Below are 18,727 nucleotides of genomic sequence, written 5' to 3'. Positions count from 1 at the left end.
ATCGGGAGCCGATGTGCCTTCTTCAGAAGTCGTTGTGAGACTGTACGGATTGACAGCCGAAGACGTCGCCGTGGTACTCTAATTAATCGTTCCGCGGCGCTGTCTAAATTTTCGGCAGTCTATCTTTGTCTAATTATTTGCGCGCTACTCTCTCACGATACTGACGTCATCAACACCGTTGGCACACTCGAATCGAAGGTAATGAGCCGTTACCGATGGCAGAAAAACTAGCAATACACGCGTTTTTCTATCACTGTTTGCTGTACAAATCCTATTAGAGATAATCTCCTTCGAATTGTACGTTAACAGGATTAACGGTAATCGCGGCCGAGGACAATCGCTCGGCATTATACAATCTTTAAACATACCGCCCCCCTTGCACGGCCCGTGCAATAAATAAGGGAGCGATTTTACCGTAAGGCCGCGACACGAGTGAGAGTAGGCGTATAGACAGTAAGGAAAATATGTAAATTACTTACATTTTTTGGAGGGTCCGGCGGAGTTCTTTCCCTGCAGCATCTGCAGGGAAGCTAGTATAGCCTGAATGGCAGCCTTCGGCAAGGCGTCGTCGTTAGGCGGTCCCCGCCTAGTGTTGCCAGGCCGTTTCCTCCGTCTTTCCTTTCTTGTCTCCGTTTTCCCTTTTTTCCACATTGGTTGTTCCGGTTGGTTTTCCGGTGCCTTAGCCTTCCGCTTACGGGCTCCCTTCTTGGTCGGCGGGACTGCCGGTAAAGCGGGTGGCTGTTGTGCGGTGGCGGGTTGGTTGGCCTCCACTTTGGGGGCTGCATCCTCGCGGAAGAGGCACGATCTCAACTCTCCGTCCTTGGCCCATTTCAGCACGTAGCGCCCACCCGGAACTGGGCATTTATATCGGCGCGTCGTATACGGAATATGCGCCGGAACCGATATCGTTTGGCGTCCCACCGGGAATATCAGCGCGGGGGTCACTCCCTCGCTGGTTGAGGGTTTCGGTGGTTCCTCCACCCCCTCTTGTTTTTCCGAGGGAGCCTCGGCCAAACCTCCCAACTGCAGTATCCGTTCAAACGCGATATCAAAGCCGGGTGACGAAATCGCGGTTTCCGGTGAGGCTGGTACGCTGTTAGCGGAACTATTTGCTGACTCGCTCGCCATGGTAGCTAATTAATAACTGATCCTATTTGGCGAGAAATCGTTCAAATTTTGATTCAGGGCGTTCGCGTATGCGAAGTGCCCCCTTCCCTTAGCGCTAACGAGATTGGAGGATATTACCCCCTACTCTTCGATTTCGTACAGGAGACAAGTGGCCGGTGAGAATCAACCGTTCTCACCTTCCAAAATCCTTGCCTTTTCGAACTCGAACGGTTTTGTTTAGATCACCTGCTCGGCTTCGGGAACCGTCGCCGAAGGTGACTCAAACAAAGACTCAGCCACAGGCAGCGTACACAATCGCGTAATTGGTCGCGTATATGTGGATTTGGCTGTGCGTACTTTAACTACACGTATATGCCCATCCTTTCCCGGAAATACTTCCTCTATTCTTCCCATTTCCCACTGATTCGGGGGGAGGAGAGGATTCTGCACTAAAACAAGATCATTCTTTTTTAGGCGTGTATTTTCCGTCTGCCATTTGTAGCGGTTCTGGAGGTGCATGAGATAATCTCTTGTCCGGTGCCTCCAGAGCTGCTCGTGGAATTTTTGCATAGTTCTCCATCTTGTCAGATGCGAAATATTAACATTTTCCACGGATTCCATTGGGGGTGCCATCATGGGCCCTCCAATTAGGAAGTGTGCCGGTGTGAGCGGCGCATAATCATCAGGGCTATCACTCAGAGCGGCAATCGGTCGCGAGTTTAAACTGGCTTCGATTTTACAGAGTAACGTCTGTAATTCCTCGCTCGTGGGAGTGAATTCTCCTATGATGCGCTTTAAATGATGCTTCACAGATTTGACTCCGGCTTCCTGCATCCCATCAAAATGGGGGGCACTGGGTGGGTTAAACTGCCACCGAATGCCCTTTTCGCCGCATTGGTTTTGCATTTCCGGCGTTTTACACACCTTATTGAAATGTTTTCTCAATTCACGATCTGCACCGACGAAGTTTGTCCCATTGTCACTGCGTATGCAAGACGGGATTCCTCGTCGGGCCATGAACCGATCCAATGCAGCCAAAAATGCACTCGTCGTGTAATCATGGACGAGTTCAATATGTATGGCCCTTGTAGCGAAGCAGACGAAAACTGCGATATACGCTTTATGAGCTGTTTTTCCTCGGCCCGCGGAGTCGCGGACTTTATACGGTCCCGCATAATCGACTCCGCAGTTTAAAAAAGCCCTTGCTGCACGGCTGCGTTCTGGGGTCAAATCCTGCATGATTTGCGTGGAGGTTTGTGCCCTCCATCTTACGCATTTCATACATTGATGGATGACCTTGCGAGCCGTGGTTCGGCAACCGAGGATCCAAAATTGTTGCTTTACCATGGATATCGTCAGCTGCAAGCCCCCGTGCAACGTATTTACGTGGCACTGCCGAATTATCATGGTAGACACATGGTGTTTTGGCAGAATTATGGGGTGCTTCGCTTCCCATGCCAGCGTCGCATTCTCCAGTCGTCCACCGACCCTCAAAACGTCATTCGTGTCGAGGAAAGGGTTCAGACTTTTTAACGGAGATTTTGCGGGAATTTCCCTGTGCTTTTTTAAACACTGGTACTCGCCCGCAAAATGCGTTCGCTGGATGTAGCGGACGATTCTTTCCTTGGCCAGCTTCAATTCTGATGCTTCGACAACGTTGGCATCGAACGACCTTCGCTCACCTTGCATCGGTCTACGTAATCGGAGACAATATGCAGTCACGCGAAGTAGCTTACTCCAGGTTGAGAATCGGAATACAAATTCCCATTCCTTGTCTGGAGTTGCAACGTGGGCGTGCGGAATGCGCTTGCCCTCGGTCGTATCGATGGAATCAGGCGTTTTCGGCCAATTTTCCTCTCGTTGTCTTAACCATGCTGGACCAGAAATCCACAGCTTCGATTGAATGAGCTCCTCCGCTTCGACACCACGCGAATTCAAATCCGCGGGATTGAAGCGGGTGGGAACATGTCTCCATTCAGCTTTCGGAAGCATGGTCTGGATTTTCGCGACTCGGTTGGCTATCACAACCTTCCAAGTCGAAGCATGTTTTTTCAACCAAGCTAGTGCAATGGTGGAATCTGACCAACAGATTATACGGTCAATTTTTATGGACAATGACCGTTCCACGTGCACTGCGAGCTCGGTAAGCAGTACGGCTCCGTTCAATTCGAGAATCGGAATTGACTGCGTTTTAATCGGAGCCACCCTCGTTTTTGCCATGATCAAGGTTGTGAAAATTTCCTCGGTCATGGTCGTCACGCGTAAATACGTGACGGCCGAGTACGCTCCGAGTGAAGCATCGCAGAATCCGTGTAGTTCCACCGAAACTGCATCTGCTCCGTAACGGATCCATCTGGGAAATTTTACTTTTTCCAAACTGCTCCAATCCTCGCAAAACGTGTTCCACGTTTTTAGCGTATTCGCGGAGACATGATCGTCCCACTGGATTTTTTCCAGCCATTGGGACTGCATCAAAATCTTCGCGCGAATTACGACTGGTGATAACCAGCCGAGCGGATCGTATAGTTTGGCTATTTCAGAAAACAAAGTTCGCTTTGTAATCGGGCCTGCAGCCGGTTGGAACCGTTGCAGGTTGAAATAGAAATAATCTCCCGATGGTATCCATCGCAATCCAAGCACCTTGAGTTCGGAATCATCGAACAAGGTGAGGTCGACAGCGTGGGAGTGAGAGCTTTGTGGGATGTTTCGTAGTAATTTCTGCGAGTTACCAGCCCACTTTCTCAATTTAAACCCGCCGCCCTGTAAGAGTTCGCAAACTTGAATACGAATTTTTTCCAACAAGGACGTGTCGGGTGCCCCCATAAATACGTCATCAACGTATATATCTTTCTCGAGTATCGGAGCGGCGAGAGGAAATCTGTCACCGTCCCGTTTTTTCAACTCGAGCAGAGTACGCATCGATAAATACGGTGCACACGCCGTTCCGTACGTAACGGTGTTCAACTCGAATGCTTTAAGCACTTCGGTTTCGGGTGTGCGCCATAAGATGCACTGAAAACGACGATCCTGCGGGGCGACGAGAATTTGCCGAAACATTTTCTCGATATCGGCCACCAGCACGTATTCGTACAGCCTCCATCTCGTCAAAACAGACGTGATGTCGTTCTGCAGTTTCGGACCTACGTGTAGGATGTCGTTCAGGGATTGTCCGCCCACTGTACGGCTGGTCGCGTTAAACACGACTCGCAGTTTGGTGGTTGCACTCTCCGTTCGGATAACCGCTCGATGCGGAATGTAGAGTCTGGATTTTTCAGAGGGCTCTATACGAGTCATGTGTTCCAACGACTCATACTCCGCGAGAAATTCTTCATATTCTCGTGCGAGGGTCTGATCCTTGTCCAATTTCCTTCTCATCCTGGTCAGCGCGGAGAGAGCGATATGGAGTGAATCTCCCAGCGCTTCTTCCGGTTTCGGATGGTTAAACGGCAATCGGACAATAAACCGTCCCGTTGCATCCCGTGCGACAGTCTTTTGGAAATGAGTTTCACACTCTTCCTCAGCTTTTGTAAGCACTGAGGTCGAGGGAATTTCTTCAATTTCCCAGAACCGTCGAATCGCGTAATCCAGCGATTCAAGTACGTTGCAATGCAACGTTCGCACGTGACACCGGGCCTTGCTTGCTGCATTTATTGGTCCGGATAATATCCAGCCGAATGCAGTTTCTTGTGCAATTGGCCCTTCGGGCGCTATTCGTCGGAATCCCGATCGAATAACTTGGGCGTACAGATCCGCGCCGATCAAAACTTCAATGTTTTGTCCGGACGCGGGTTCGGGGTCTGCGAGCATAAGGTTTCGTAACGCGTCGTCATTGAACACGTTTACACACGGCGAGGCATAGTTCGTGATTTTTGACACGACGTATGCTCTGGCCGAAACCATCGGGGTAACCCCGTTAGCCGCTCCCAGATTTAACCCTACACTGTACTTAATTTGTTGGGTTCGACCACCCCCCAAGCCCGATACCGTGGCTGAGGTTTTCCTCCTCGGGAGGTTGAGGTCATTCCTCAATCTCGCCGAGATGAAGGATGTCTCGGACCCTTGATCCAACAGCGCGCGAGTTAAACGCGACGCGCCGTTTTCTCCGTACACTCGTACGATCGCGGTAGCTAACAGCACCGGCCTCGGTACGTCTGTACTCGCAGTACAGTGTGACGTAGTAGCCCGTGACGTCGTTGCTTGCGTCGTCGAGGTATCGGCGGCTCTCGCCTTAGCCGTACGGCGCGGTGGAGGGGCGTTATCCCGCCGCTCCTCACGCTTGCCGTTCGAAAATTTCGTTTTCGGCTTTTGGCTAGGAGCCTCTCTTTCGTATTGCTCGAAATGCAACAGGGCATGATGCCTGCCACTGCATCTCGAACAAACGTGTTGGCTCCGGCAACCCTTTGCGTCATGATCTAGGGCCAGACAGATTATACACCCTTGTCTGTCCCTTATGAGCTGGTATCGCACTCTTGTGGAAAAACTCTTAAATGCACCGCATTCGGTCAGTGCATGCGTTTGTCCGCAAATTATGCACTTCCGCTGCGCAGGGGGGGAGCCCACGACGGCGTTATGACTCCGTACTCGTGGCTTATGTTCCTTTTTTGAGGCAGTTTTGCGGTTATGTTCGTCAATGACGGTCATAGCGCGTGCTTCCTGGTCAAGGAATCTCAGGATCTCCTCAATCAACGGATATTCCGTTGACATCTTGAGGGATCGTTCCCATTCCCCTTGCAACGTAGTGTCAAATTGACTTGCTACGACGTGTGTTAGCAGCCAGCTAAGCTGCTCTTCCACAGTTCCTTTTTTAGCAAGTATAGCGAGTGCTTGCCGAAAGCCAATGGTGACCTGCTGAACACTCGCCAGGTCGCCTTTTCGGATTTTTGATAGTCTCAGTATCTGATCAAGAATCTTGATCAGCACCAAGCGTGGGAGCCCGAATTCTGTTTTCAGGGTCGTCCACGCCACTGAGAAATTTTTATCCGTTATCGCAAGCGATGCGATAGCGGCTGCGGCTCTCCCGGTTATACAGGTGTTCCGGTATTGTAACCTCTGTACATCCGTTAAAGTGGGGTTGTTGATTACTCCGGCGGTAAATAGATCTTCGAAATGTTCCCATTTCGAAGAATCCCCGTCGAATTTCTCCAACCTCATCTTCGGGAGTTCGATCGGTATTGATTGCTGGATTTCCGGCATTACTGATCTTGGACCAGTCGTGATACGGGTTATTTCCGTAGACACATAAGCCTGAAAATCCAAAAACTCGTTTTCAGTTTCCCCCATAAAATCCCGTTGGAACAGCTCGTAAGAGTGTCGTTCCCCAGGAGGGAGAAGACTACACACGACCTTATACTGATCGTTCATCTGTTGCCACAGAGTGTTTACATAATTGAGCCTTTCCTCCAGAATTTTTTCTGTGTACTTAGCTCGACCCATCTTTTTAAGGTTGATGGATGCCCTGTTTATCCGTTCCATCCCTCTGGTCAAATCCTCGAGGTGTGCCTCAAGGTCAGACCACTTGGGATCTTTAGTAACGGACATGGCTGTTGAAGGTTAAACACTTCGAAACAACCGTACACGGGAGAAACTCTCGTGTATTATGTCCAACACTTCCCTTTACCGATTACCTCAGTATCCGGCTCGAAGGACCTTATGTTAAAAAGCTGATGCTTTTAACGACGAAGTCCGGATAGAGGGATCGGATTTTTATTGTGGGAAGTGAGTTGGGAATTTAAGATTTTCTTTTTTTTCAAAAAAACTGTTTATTATAAAAATAAAAATAAAACAAACAATCAGAAATAACGAAAATTCTTATTAAATTCTTTCCAACGATTTCCTGGTCGGAACCGGCACGTTGAGGTAGGCCAAGATTCTGTGAACAGAAAAACACGGCAATGTGTTAGACACGTAAACACGTTACACGTATATTCGCCGCGTGTGTGTCCTCACGCTCCTGGCTTCGATATTCGAATGTATAGGAGCGGAGAATTTCGCTCGCTCGTAATATACGAGCTCGCAAGTGGACTGTAATTAATATCTGGCGTGAAAAGAATTAAATTTCCTCTCGACGCCGAACTGAGTCGATTGTCTAGTGGACGGGGATGCAAGTGGAGGTTGTAAGGCTCCAAATGCACTGATCCCGTGAGTATGCCCACGGAGTCTGTGCGTCGAGTCGCACTGCAGTACAACGGCACGACCGTCGATCTGCGGCTTCTCTTTAACGTTCCAACAGATGACTTGTTAGTCGAGAATTGTACTGCGAAGCCCGACAGCACGTGGTTCACTGCACGAATGCACCACTCGATGTGATTCGTGACAGTATTTGAACTACGTGGGGGCCTGACCCGCGACTCCTTGACCTCTCCGCACAGGTGCTCCTCTAAGCGTTACACCGGCGGGGTCTGTAGAGGGAAGGAATCGAAGACCGAAAGTCAAGCGTCCGAAGTGGACGCTGACCTGACTCCAGTGAGCCCACCTGGAGGTTCACCACGTAGGTGCCTCCCTTCGGTGTCTCCTAAGCCGAACGACAATCACAGAGAAGTTTGAACGGTATTCGCCCACTTCTCTGTGTTTCAAACGTTTATACGCTTGAAACGACAAAATAATACTGTACGAGGGGGGTCGAGTACCTTATTGGTGTATTCTCGAGCCCTCCAAATTAGACAGAAAATAGAAATTGAGCTTGTTTGGGACTTTCCCGAACGAAACTCCTGAATGCTTTTATTCGAATCGAGAGTCGACTCGTTTGATAAGCAAAGACTAAAATTAATGAGTGCTAGTTTGAGTTTTAATGAATTCTCAGCTGTGCGAGGTCAATCAGAGGACCCGCACCAGACTGAACATCGACTCGTTGCACCCTTTATTGGTTAATTGTCTGCTAGCTTTATCTCGAGAATTTCACTCTCGAGATTCGCTCGAAATCTGTTCGGACACGATCGGGAGCCGATGTGCCTTCTTCAGAAGTCGTTGTGAGACTGTACGGATTGACAGCCGAAGACGTCGCCGTGGTACTCTAATTAATCGTTCCGCGGCGCTGTCTAAATTTTCGGCAGTCTATCTTTGTCTAATTATTTGCGCGCTACTCTCTCACGATACTGACGTCATCAACACCGTTGGCACACTCGAATCGAAGGTAATGAGCCGTTACCGATGGCAGAAAAACTAGCAATACACGCGTTTTTCTATCACTGTTTGCTGTACAAATCCTATTAGAGATAATCTCCTTCGAATTGTACGTTAACAGGATTAACGGTAATCGCGGCCGAGGACAATCGCTCGGCATTATACAATCTTTAAACAATTATATTTACCTAAAATGACCTTGCACGGTGTTGACGCACTGGCGATGCGGGGGTATGTCAGTTGGAAATAAAGGCCGCAATAGAATTTATGCCGGTTCACGGATTCTATATGGTTTGATACTAAAGGGTACGGTAGCCCGATCTCGCAAGATACAACTGACTATCAAATCGTATACGCGTGACAAGAGACGTGACGTTGACTCTAACGTGACGGTACGATTATGATCCCGCGAGTAATGAAATCACAGGGTTTATATACCAAAAAATCTGTGTGGGGAGGATTCAAAAGAAAAAAAAAAAAAAAAAAGTCGGCTCAGTAGATCCGCACTCGTCGAGAACCAGGTAGCAAGTGCCTCAGAGACATGCCTGCTTATCCGTGGCCACGAGGGAGAGGAAATTTTCATCTCGTGGCGCTATCTGGTCTAAGCTGTCTGTCTCTTATTAATTTTGTATCCTCTCTGTAATTTTGGCGTATTAACACGTGTTCTCGGGGAACCGTTACTAGGCCGATCACGTGATTTGTATCGAAAGTAAGTTTGTAGTTTTTCTACACGGTATTGCTCGAAACATATTACGCCGCAGAGAAGGCTCTGGAATGTCGCGTAAACTGAGAATACCGTATAAGAAACTTTCTGCTTTTTCTATCGATCACGCGACGGTTTAACCGACTTTTCAAACAACGAATTAACGCGATATTTAAACATATCTCGATTCCCCTTTCATGACCGCGTAGCACAAACGTCACATGAAAGTTGGACGAAAACCCACAGTCTTTTAAATTTTGTTAATAATCTCGCCAAGCGGGAACCGAAGTTTATCAATTCCTTCACACGACCACGTAACTCGAGCGTCACGTGCTATTCGGCGAGATTGTACAGTCAATAATCGGGGCTGATAAAATGCCTCACCGATTTAGTTAATTTTGAGCAATAATTTAAACTTCTCAACGAAAGGTTCGAGTGTTCTCAGAACCTATATTCGGAGATTTGGTTTCGTCGCGGAGCGGAATCGTTTGTCGATCTGCTCGCTGCGCGGACTCGCTTTCGAGTCTCGAAGCTAAGAAGCGAACAGACATCCGCAGTCGCGGCCACGAGAGGGGTAATCACCACCTCGCGGCGCTATCCCTGCTCTTCAATGTCTATCTCTTCTTAATTTCAATATTCCTCTACCCTCTCTGTTTATGGATCTTCGACGATCGATCCCAAGTAAATATATTGGGTCGATCACGTGACTGAGAGCAACCAACACTCGCGTATGGTTTTTCTAACCTGTATCGTTCCGTGTACCGAACTACGCATCAGAGAGTCTCTGGAATGTCGCGTACACGAAAAACAATACCGTACGAGGAATTTATGGTTCTCAGTTATAATTCACGTTAACTTGAATATTTCTCTAAACGGTTCTCAAATCCGTCAATTAACGCGATATATAAACACAATAGAAAAATTAGAAATTAAGTTCGGAGGTTCTGGCTCCTGCCTCGGCCCGGTCGACGAACTTGCCTCTTGGTTGAGGTAGGCCAGGATTCCTATGAACAGAAAAACACGGCTATGTGTTAGACACGTAAGTACGTTTCACGTATATTCGCCGCGCTTGTGTCCTCACGCTCCTGGCTCGTTATTCGAATTTACAGGAGCGGAGAATTTCGCTCGTTCGTAAATTACGAACTCGCTAGTGGACTGTATTTTATTTATTGGCGTGAAAAGAATTAAACTTCTTTTCTTTGCCGATTAGGTCGATTGCTCAATGGACGGGGATGCACGTGGAGGTTGTAAGTCTCCAAATGCACTGATCCCGCGAGTATGCTCACTGAATCTGTGCGTCGAGTCGCACTGCAATGCAACGGCACGACCGTCGATCTGTGGCTTCTCTATACGTTCCAACAGAGGACTTGTTGGTCGAGAGTTGCACTGCGAAGCCCGACAGCACGTTGTTCACTGCACGAATGCACCACTCGATGTGATTCGAAGCAGTATTTTGAACTACGTGGGGGCCTGACCCACGACTCCGTTACCTCTCCGCACTGGTGCTCCTCTAAACGTTACACCGGCGGGGTCTGTAGAGATAAGGAGGCGAACACCGTATGTCACACGTCCAAGGTGGACGTTGACCTGACTCCAGTGAGCCCACCTGGAGGTTCAACACGTAGGTTCTTCCCTTCGGTGTCTCCTAAGCCGTATAGCAATCCCAAAGAAGTTTGAACGGTATTCGTCCACTTCTTTGTGTCTCAAACGTTTATACGCTCGAAACGACCTTGTAATTACCAGGGAGGTCGAGCACCTTATTGGTGTATTCTCGATTCCTCCAAATTGAACAATATTTAGTCGGAAGCTTGTCTGGGAATTTCCCGAGCGAAACTTCGAGATGCCTTTGCACGAATCGGAACCCGATTCGTTTAGCAAGCAAAAAGTGAAATAATTCTCACTCTTTTATCCGAGCTTTTGAATTCTCAGCTGTGCGAGGTCAATTCGAGGACCCGCACCAGACTGAACATCTGCTCGTAGCACCTTTTATTTTCGAAAAAGCAATCCAATAACTTAAGAATTTATTTCTCAAGTCGTGTTCGAATTCTGGTCGGACGCGATCGGGAGCCGATGTGTCTCTCGCAGAAGTCGTTGTTGGACTGTATCGATTGACAGCCGGAAACGTCGCCGCGTTGCTCCAATTAGCCGTTCCGCGGCGCTGTCCAAATTTCGGCAGTCTATCTTTGTCTAATTCTCTACGCGCTACTCTCTCACGGTACTGACGTCATCAACACCGTTAGCACACTCGAATCGAAGGTAATCAGCCGTTACCGATGCCAGAAAAACTAGTAATAACCGCGTTTTTCTATCACTGCTCGCTATACAAATTCTCGAAGAGATAATCTCTCGATTATTGTACGCTAACAGGATTAAATGATAATCGCGGACGAGGACAATCGCTCGGCATTATGCAATCTTTAAACAAACCTGGTGTCGATCACTATTTTAGGGGATAACACAGGTTAAGTCTGGGTTATGTCTGGATATGCCCTCAACTGACTTATGCTTTTGCGTTTCTCGCATACTTGTTGGCCAGATCCTGGGTTTTTTCTGGTTTGAATCACGTAGTTATGTGGTACTACACTGAAACAGTCAATTAATCCTGGTTTCGATCAATATTTTAGAGGATAACACCGAATAGGTCTGGGTAAGGCCTGGGATTTGCCCGCGTCTGACTCATACTATTTCGTTTTTCGCATAATTTTTGGCCAGATCCTGGGTTTTTTCTGGTTTGAATCACATAGAAATGTGGTACCACACCGAAACAGTCAATTAAACCTGGTTTTGATCAATATTTTACAGGATAACAACGGTTGGTCCTGGGTTAGGTCTGGGTTATGCCCACATCTGGCCCAACTTTTGCGTTATTCGCATACTTGTAGCCAGATCCTGGGTTTTCTCTGGTTTGGATCACGTAGCCATGTGGTGCCACAATGAAACAGTCAATTAAAACTGGTTTCGGTCAGTATTTTGGCTGATAACACCGGTTAAGTCTGGCATTTGCCCGCGTCTGGCACACACTATTGCGTTTTTCGCATAATTGTTGGCCAGATCCTGCGTTTTTTCTGGTTTGGATCACGTAGCAATGTGGTACAACACTGAAACAGGCAATTAAACCTTTCAGTCAGTATTTTTGCTGATAACACCGGCTAGGTCTGGAATTTGCCAGCATCTGGCTCATACTGTTGCGTTTTTCGCATACTTGTTGGCCAGATCCTGGGTTGTTTCTGGTTTGGATCACGTAGTAATGTGGCGCCACACTGAGACAGTCAATAAAACCTGGTTTCAGACAGTATTTTGGCTGATAACACCGGTTAGGTCTGGGATTTGCCAGCGTCTGGCTCATACTATTGCGTTTTTCGCATAATCGTTGGCCGGTGCCTGGGTATTTTCTGGTTTGGATGACATAGTAATGTGGCACCACACTGTAACAGTCAATTAAACCTGGTTTCGATCAATATTTTTGAAGATAACACAGGTTAGGTCTGGGTTAGGTCTGGGTTATGCCCGCATTTGGCTCAACTTTTGCGTTATTTGCATAGTTGTTAGCCAGATCCTGGGATTTTTGTGGTTTGGTTCATGTAGCAATGTGGTGCCACACTGAAACAGTCAATTAAACCTGGTTTCAGCCAGTATTTTGGCTGATAACACCGATTAGGTCTGGGATTTGTCAGCGTCTGTCTCATACTGTTGCGTTTTTCGCATACTTGTTGGCCAGATCCTGGGTTGTTTCTGGTTTGGATCACGTAGTAGTGTAGTACCACACTGTAACAGTCAATTAAACCTGGCTTCGATCAATATTTTACAGGATAACACCGGTTAGGTCTGGGTTATGTCTGGGATATGCCCTCAACTGGCTTATGCTTTTGCGTTTCTCGCATACTTGTTGGCCAGATCCTGGGTTGTTTCCGATTTGGATCACGTAGTCATGTGGCACCACACTGTAACAGTCAATTAAACCTGGTTTCGATCAATATTTTTGGGGATAACACAGGTTAGGTCTGGGTTATGTCTGAGATTTGCCCTCAACTGGCTTATGGTTTTGCGCTTCTCGAATACTTGTTGGCCAGATCCTGGGTTTTGTCTGGTTTGGATCACGTTGCAATGTTGTGCCACACTGGAACAGTCAATTAAACCTGGTATCGATCAATATTTTACAGGATAACACCGGTTATGTCTGGGTTAGGTCTGGGTTATGCCCGCGTCTGGCTCATACTATTGCGTGTTTCGCATACTTCTTTGCCAGATCCTGGGTTATTTTTTGGTTTAGATGACGTAGTAATGTGATACCACAGTGAGACGGTCAATTAAACCTGGTTTCGATCAATATTTTAGGGGATAACACAGGTTAGGTCTGGGTTATGTCTGGGATATGCCCTCAACTGGCTTATGCTTTTGCGTTTCTCGCATACTTGTTGGCCAGATCCTGGGTTTTTTTCTGGTTTCGATGACGTAGTGATTTGATACCACACGGAAACGGTCAATTAAACCTGTTTTCGATCAATATTTTAGGGGATAACACTGGTTAGGTCTGGGTTATGTCTGGGATATGCCCTCAACTGGCTTATGCTTTTGCGTTTCCCGCATACTTGTTGGCCAGATCCTGGGTTGTTTCCGATTTGGATCACGTAGTCATGTGGTACCACCCTGTAACAGTCAATTAAACCTGGTTTCGATCAATATTTTAGAGGATAACACCGGATAGGTCTGGGATTGGTCTGGGTTACGCCGTCGGACCCTCGGCAATCCTTCTGCCGGGGCGCGTTGGTTCCGCGAGACTATGACGTCGTTGTGCGACGCAGTCATGCCGCGGGCCACCGCCCCGAGCCGCGGGGGGTCCGTGTACTGGTGGTCGAGCGAGATCGAGGACTTACGCACTCGGTGCGTCCTCGCCCGACGCCGGTACACCCGCGCCAGGAGACGGCGCGAGGCGACGGAGGCAAAGGTGGTGGGGTTGCGCGGGGAATTTTCCTTGGCGCGCAGAACCCTCCGCCGGGCCATCGCGACCGCGAAAGCCCAGGCATGGACGGAGCTCCTCGGCTCTCTGGATGCAAATCCATGGGGGCGCCCGTATCATATGGTCGCAGGGAGGATGCGATCATGGGCGCCCCCGATCACAGAGAGCCTCGACCCCCAGCTGCTCGAGAAAACTATGCGCGTCCTCTTCCCCGTTGGGGGAGAGGCGTTTTTGCATCCCCCCGAGCCACAGCCGGATCACCCGCCTTGGTGGTCCGACGAACTGGGGGTCTCCGAGGAGGAGCTGGCCGGGGCCGTCCGGAGAATGGCTGCCAAGAAGACGACGCCAGGACCGGACGGCTTACCTGGCAGGGCCTGGGCTATAGCGGTGGGTGCTCTGGGGGCAGGCTTGATACGCGTCTTTGACGCGTGCCTCCAGACCGGTCAGTTCCCCCCCATATGGAAGGTGGCGAGGTTGGTCCTCCTCCACAAGCCAGGGAAGCCCGCGGATTCTCCATCCGCGTTCCGACCCATTTGTCTGTTGGACGAGGCTGGAAAGCTCCTCGAGCGGGTCATTGTATCCCGGCTCGAGGGGCACCTGTCCCGCGTCGGCCCCGATCTAGCCGACCGTCAGTTCGGCTTTCGCCGGGGCCGCTCAACGGTCGACGCTATAGCGACCGTACGGACCCTGGCGGAATCGGCAATCTCCCGGGGGGGTGTGGCGTTGGCAGTATCTCTCGACATAGCCAATGCCTTTAACACCGTCTCCTGGGGGGCGATAGGTCGGGCACTCTAGTACCACCGAGTGCCCGCCTATCTATGCCGACTGATCGGGGATTATCTGCGGAGCAGGGTAGTCCAATATCCGGGTCGGAACGGGATGGAGCAGAGAGCGGTGCACCGCGGAGTTCCACAGGGGTCGGTCCTCGGGCCACTCCTGTGGAACTTGGCGTATGACGCGGTGCTGCGGGCTGACCTCCCCGTCGGCGTGTCGTTGGTTTGTTATGCCGACGACACGCTGGTGATAGCCGGCGGGGACACGTGGTGGGGGGCAGTGGCCCTCGCGGAGGAAGGGACGGCACGAGTCGTTGTCGAAATAGAGCGTCTGGGGTTGCGCGTGGCACCCCAGAAGACCGAGGCCATCTGGCTGTGTAATGTCAGTGGTCGGGGGGTGCCGCGCCAGGCGTCTCTACGGGTGGGCGGAGCCCAAGTTGGGGTGGGGCGCCGCATGAAGTATTTGGGCCTCACCCTCGACAGCTACTGGCGGTTCGGGCATCACTAGGAAGGTTTGGGTCCCCGTATTGAAAGGGCAGCGGCCGCGTTAGGCCGCATAATGTCCAATCTCGGGGGGCCCAACATGGCGGCACGGCGGCTGTATTTGGGAGTCGTCCGGTCCATGGCGCTTTATGGCGCGCCAATATGGGCCGGCGGTATGATGGCCAATCGGCGGGGAGCATTTGTACTCCGTCGGTTACAGAGGTTGGTCGCCATCAGAGTCGTGCGGGGTTATCGCACGATCTCCTACACTGCCGCCACCTTGCTGGCGGGTTCCGCACCGTTTCACCTGCTGGCGAAAATGGACGCAGAGGTCGATCAAAGGACACCGCGCAACACACGTTGGAGTTTTGTCCGGTGTTACGAGCCAGGGCCGTGCAGCGCGCGTGGCCTGCGAGTGCGAGAGAGAGTATGGAATATGGTATCAATTTGTTAGTTAGGTACACGGACGAACCCGATGCGAAATCGGGGAGCCGCTAGGATAGTTGATAACGAGGACGAACCTGTTGCGTAATCGAGGAGCTGCTGGGAGGTTGGATAAATCACAGACGAACCTGATGCGAAATCAGGGAGCTGTAGGATGCGGACGAACCTGATGCGTGATCAGGGAGCCGCTAGGATGGTAATAGATTGCGTGGACGAACTCGATGCGTAATCGAGGAGCCACTAGGTTGTAAGGGGTTGTATTTGGATTTGGGGATGTGTTAATTGAACTCGTAACTATGAATTATTAAATATAATATAACCCGAGCGGTAAGGTTATATTATTATGGGAACGTTTAACTAATAATAATCGCTTTATATAATTGTGGGTTAAAGAAGTTGGGTAACTCTGATTTGATAATAAAAGTAGATATATTCTTAAATCAACAAATAAAATACAATTGTTTCGTGTATCTTGTATCGCGATCAAAGAATGATTATATTTACCTAAAAAGATCTTGCGCGGTGTTGACGCACTGGCGATGCGGGGGTATGTCAGTTGAAAGTAATGGCCGCAATAGAATTTATGCCGGTTCACGGATTCTATATGGTATAATATTGATACGACAGGGAACTGTAGCCCGATCTCACAAATACAACTGACTAACAAAAATCGTATACGCGAGAGTCGTGGAGTTGACACTAAGCGTGACGGTACGATTATGATCCCCCGAGTAATGAAATCACGGGGTTTATATACCAAAAAATCTGTGTGGGGCGGATTCAAAAGTACGTTAGAAATCACCGTGTGCACTATTCTCCGAATTGTATTAATTAACGGGCTGCTCTATTCTCCGAATTGTATTAATTAACGGGCTGCTGCATCGCGACGGAAGTGACCCCCATTTCAAAGGTTAGATAAGTAGCAGGGCGATTTCATAATGCACGCAAGTGGCAAGAAAAATTTGAGGAACGAAACGTTCGACATACGTAACACCGGCGTGGGCAGTCCAGCGCGGTGTCCTTGTTAGAGCGATTGGAGTGGACCTCTCGCTGCCGGCCGTCATTCGTGCGATGGTCGGCAGTGAGGAGGCGTGGGCGGCCATGGCCTTGTTTTGTGAGAAGGTCATGGCCGCCAAGGAAGACGCCGAAAGGGCGCGAGAGGAGGTGGGGGGCAGGCGGCGACGCCGACCGTAAGACCCTCCACCGCTCCCCGTGGCAGGGGGAGCGCGAAGGGGTCGGTGATGGTGCTTGTGGTGCGTGGTGAGGGACTTTATTCCCTCATTCCCCCTCGCACCCAGTCCATCACCGAACCGGGGGCCCGTGGCAGGGGCCCCGTCCAGCCCGGTCGCGGCTAGTAGCAACGGCACGAGTGGGGGCGACGTAGCGTGTGACCGCGCCGCGTCGCCGGGGGGCTATCAGATTAGTTTGCGCCCCATTGGGGGAGGACGATAACATCTCCTCCCCCGGGAAGAGCCCGTAGTAGCGTTGCGCCAACGGGGAGAGTCACGGTAGTATCGCTAGTTTGGTTCCCGTGACTCTCCCTAGATAAAGGGCGCAGGCGGTCACCGTGGTGTTTTAGCCGGTAAGAGTCCGGCACTACCCTGGCCTCCCTCCCAGGGAGCCGGGGTGTCCATGAGGATTTCACCACGTTAAAAAAAAAAAAAAAAAGGTAGTAATGTGGTACCACACTGTAGCAGTCAATTGAACCTGGTTTTGATCAATATCTTAGAGGATAACACCGGTTAGGCCTGGGTTAGATCTGGGATTTACCGGCGTCTGGCTCATACTATTGCGTTTTTCGCATTGTTAGGGGGAGGAGGTTTGAAAATACCTCGCCTAACGGGTGTCCGGATCTCGAGGGAAGGAACAGACGGAAAATAAGCGGTACAATTATAATTTTATTTTCGCTTGATCGCCTTATGCGACCAAGCCGTTTATTTCGTTAGTATAGGGTTTTTTGTAACAACCGGTCGACGTCTGCCAGACGATGTGTGGTGCGGCCCGCGTTGTTACCCTGAAACAGAAAGAGATACGACTAGGCGTTAAATACCTATCGACGTGAGTCACGTCGCTTGTCTTTCTCTTTTCCGTACGCTCCTGGTCTGCGCTTGTCGCACCTGGGAGCGGGAATCTTTGTCGCCGCGATACGCAGCTAAGCTAGTGGACTGTATGTGTGTGAGCGTTCCCTTTAAACCGGGAATCGCTCGCTTTCTTCCAATTATGCAATTTCGTCTCGGTTTTCTGTTCGACTGCAACACTTGATTGTTGCAGGAGAGGGTGCCTAGGGGGAGGTTGTAAGGCTCCAACCGTCACCCGGTCCTCGGTCCCTTACCGTCTTCGTAGGCGTGTGTACGGAACACGATGCGGTGCAGTCTTTCAATGGCGTATAGGACGTCTTACTATTGAGACTGGCACCACGAAGCCTTGTGAGTCGCGTTCTACGCGCAGTGACCGTACAAGACTGGCGATCAGAGAACAACGCTCTGGCATTCGCCGGAAGCTGGGCTTAAAATAACTCGTCCCACGCTCCTACTAGAAGGCGGCAAGTCCACCCAAGGTATTTACGCCAATAAGGCCCCTTGAGGTGGTTGTAAGGCCGTTCGATTGAATCAAGGGAGGATCGAATCGTAATCTCGATACCTCTCGCACGACCGCTGTTTGCAGCGATACGCGGAAAATTCGGGAACTCGATGATACCAAAGAGTTTCCCGCAGTCTTTAATCGGGTCGTACTTACGACCGAATCGATTAACTGGTTTGATTCGATAACCGGAATTACACGCAGTTTACTGGGGGCAGTTTGCTTACGCAAGCTAATCCCGTAAAGCTGCGGCTATACGTCGGTTGCCCGCTTTGTGAAAGTTCGAATAACTCGAACTTTCAACGTTGCGTGGGAATCAACCGCTAGAACCCGAGAATTTTCTTTATGCTTTTTTTAATTTGTTCGGAAGCTCGAATAACTCGAAGCAATTCGAATATTGCGAGGGCCTTTTGAATCTCAACGAATGCTCGAATAACTCGAAGCAATTCGGAATATTTTAAATTAGGTAAAGCGTGATCGGTTATCGATCCGCGCTTGGCAGGCTCTCGTTTGCAAGTGACGGACGAGCACGAGCTGCCGAAAAGTACGCGTGAGAGAGGG

General features: G+C 49.8%; 1 protein-coding gene across 1 annotated transcript; it reads right to left on the bottom strand.

Moving 5' to 3' along the window:
- Positions 1-471: 471 nt before the first annotated feature.
- On the bottom strand, positions 472-6,645 carry LOC143344596 (uncharacterized). The gene is made up of 3 exons (XM_076770779.1): positions 4,252-6,645; positions 3,748-3,867; positions 472-1,023 (listed from the first exon to the last, which is right to left on the bottom strand). Exons 1-3 carry the CDS (start codon positions 6,643-6,645, stop codon positions 472-474), a joined length of 3,066 nt encoding a protein of 1,021 aa, XP_076626894.1.
- Between the last annotated feature and the right edge of the window lie 12,082 nt (positions 6,646-18,727).

This window comes from Colletes latitarsis, chromosome 8 (assembly GCF_051014445.1).
Source record: "Colletes latitarsis isolate SP2378_abdomen chromosome 8, iyColLati1, whole genome shotgun sequence".
Taxonomy (NCBI): Eukaryota; Metazoa; Arthropoda; class Insecta; order Hymenoptera; family Colletidae; genus Colletes; species Colletes latitarsis.
Note: the sequence above shows the minus strand (reverse complement) of the source record. Positions and strands in the feature narration are given on the sequence as shown.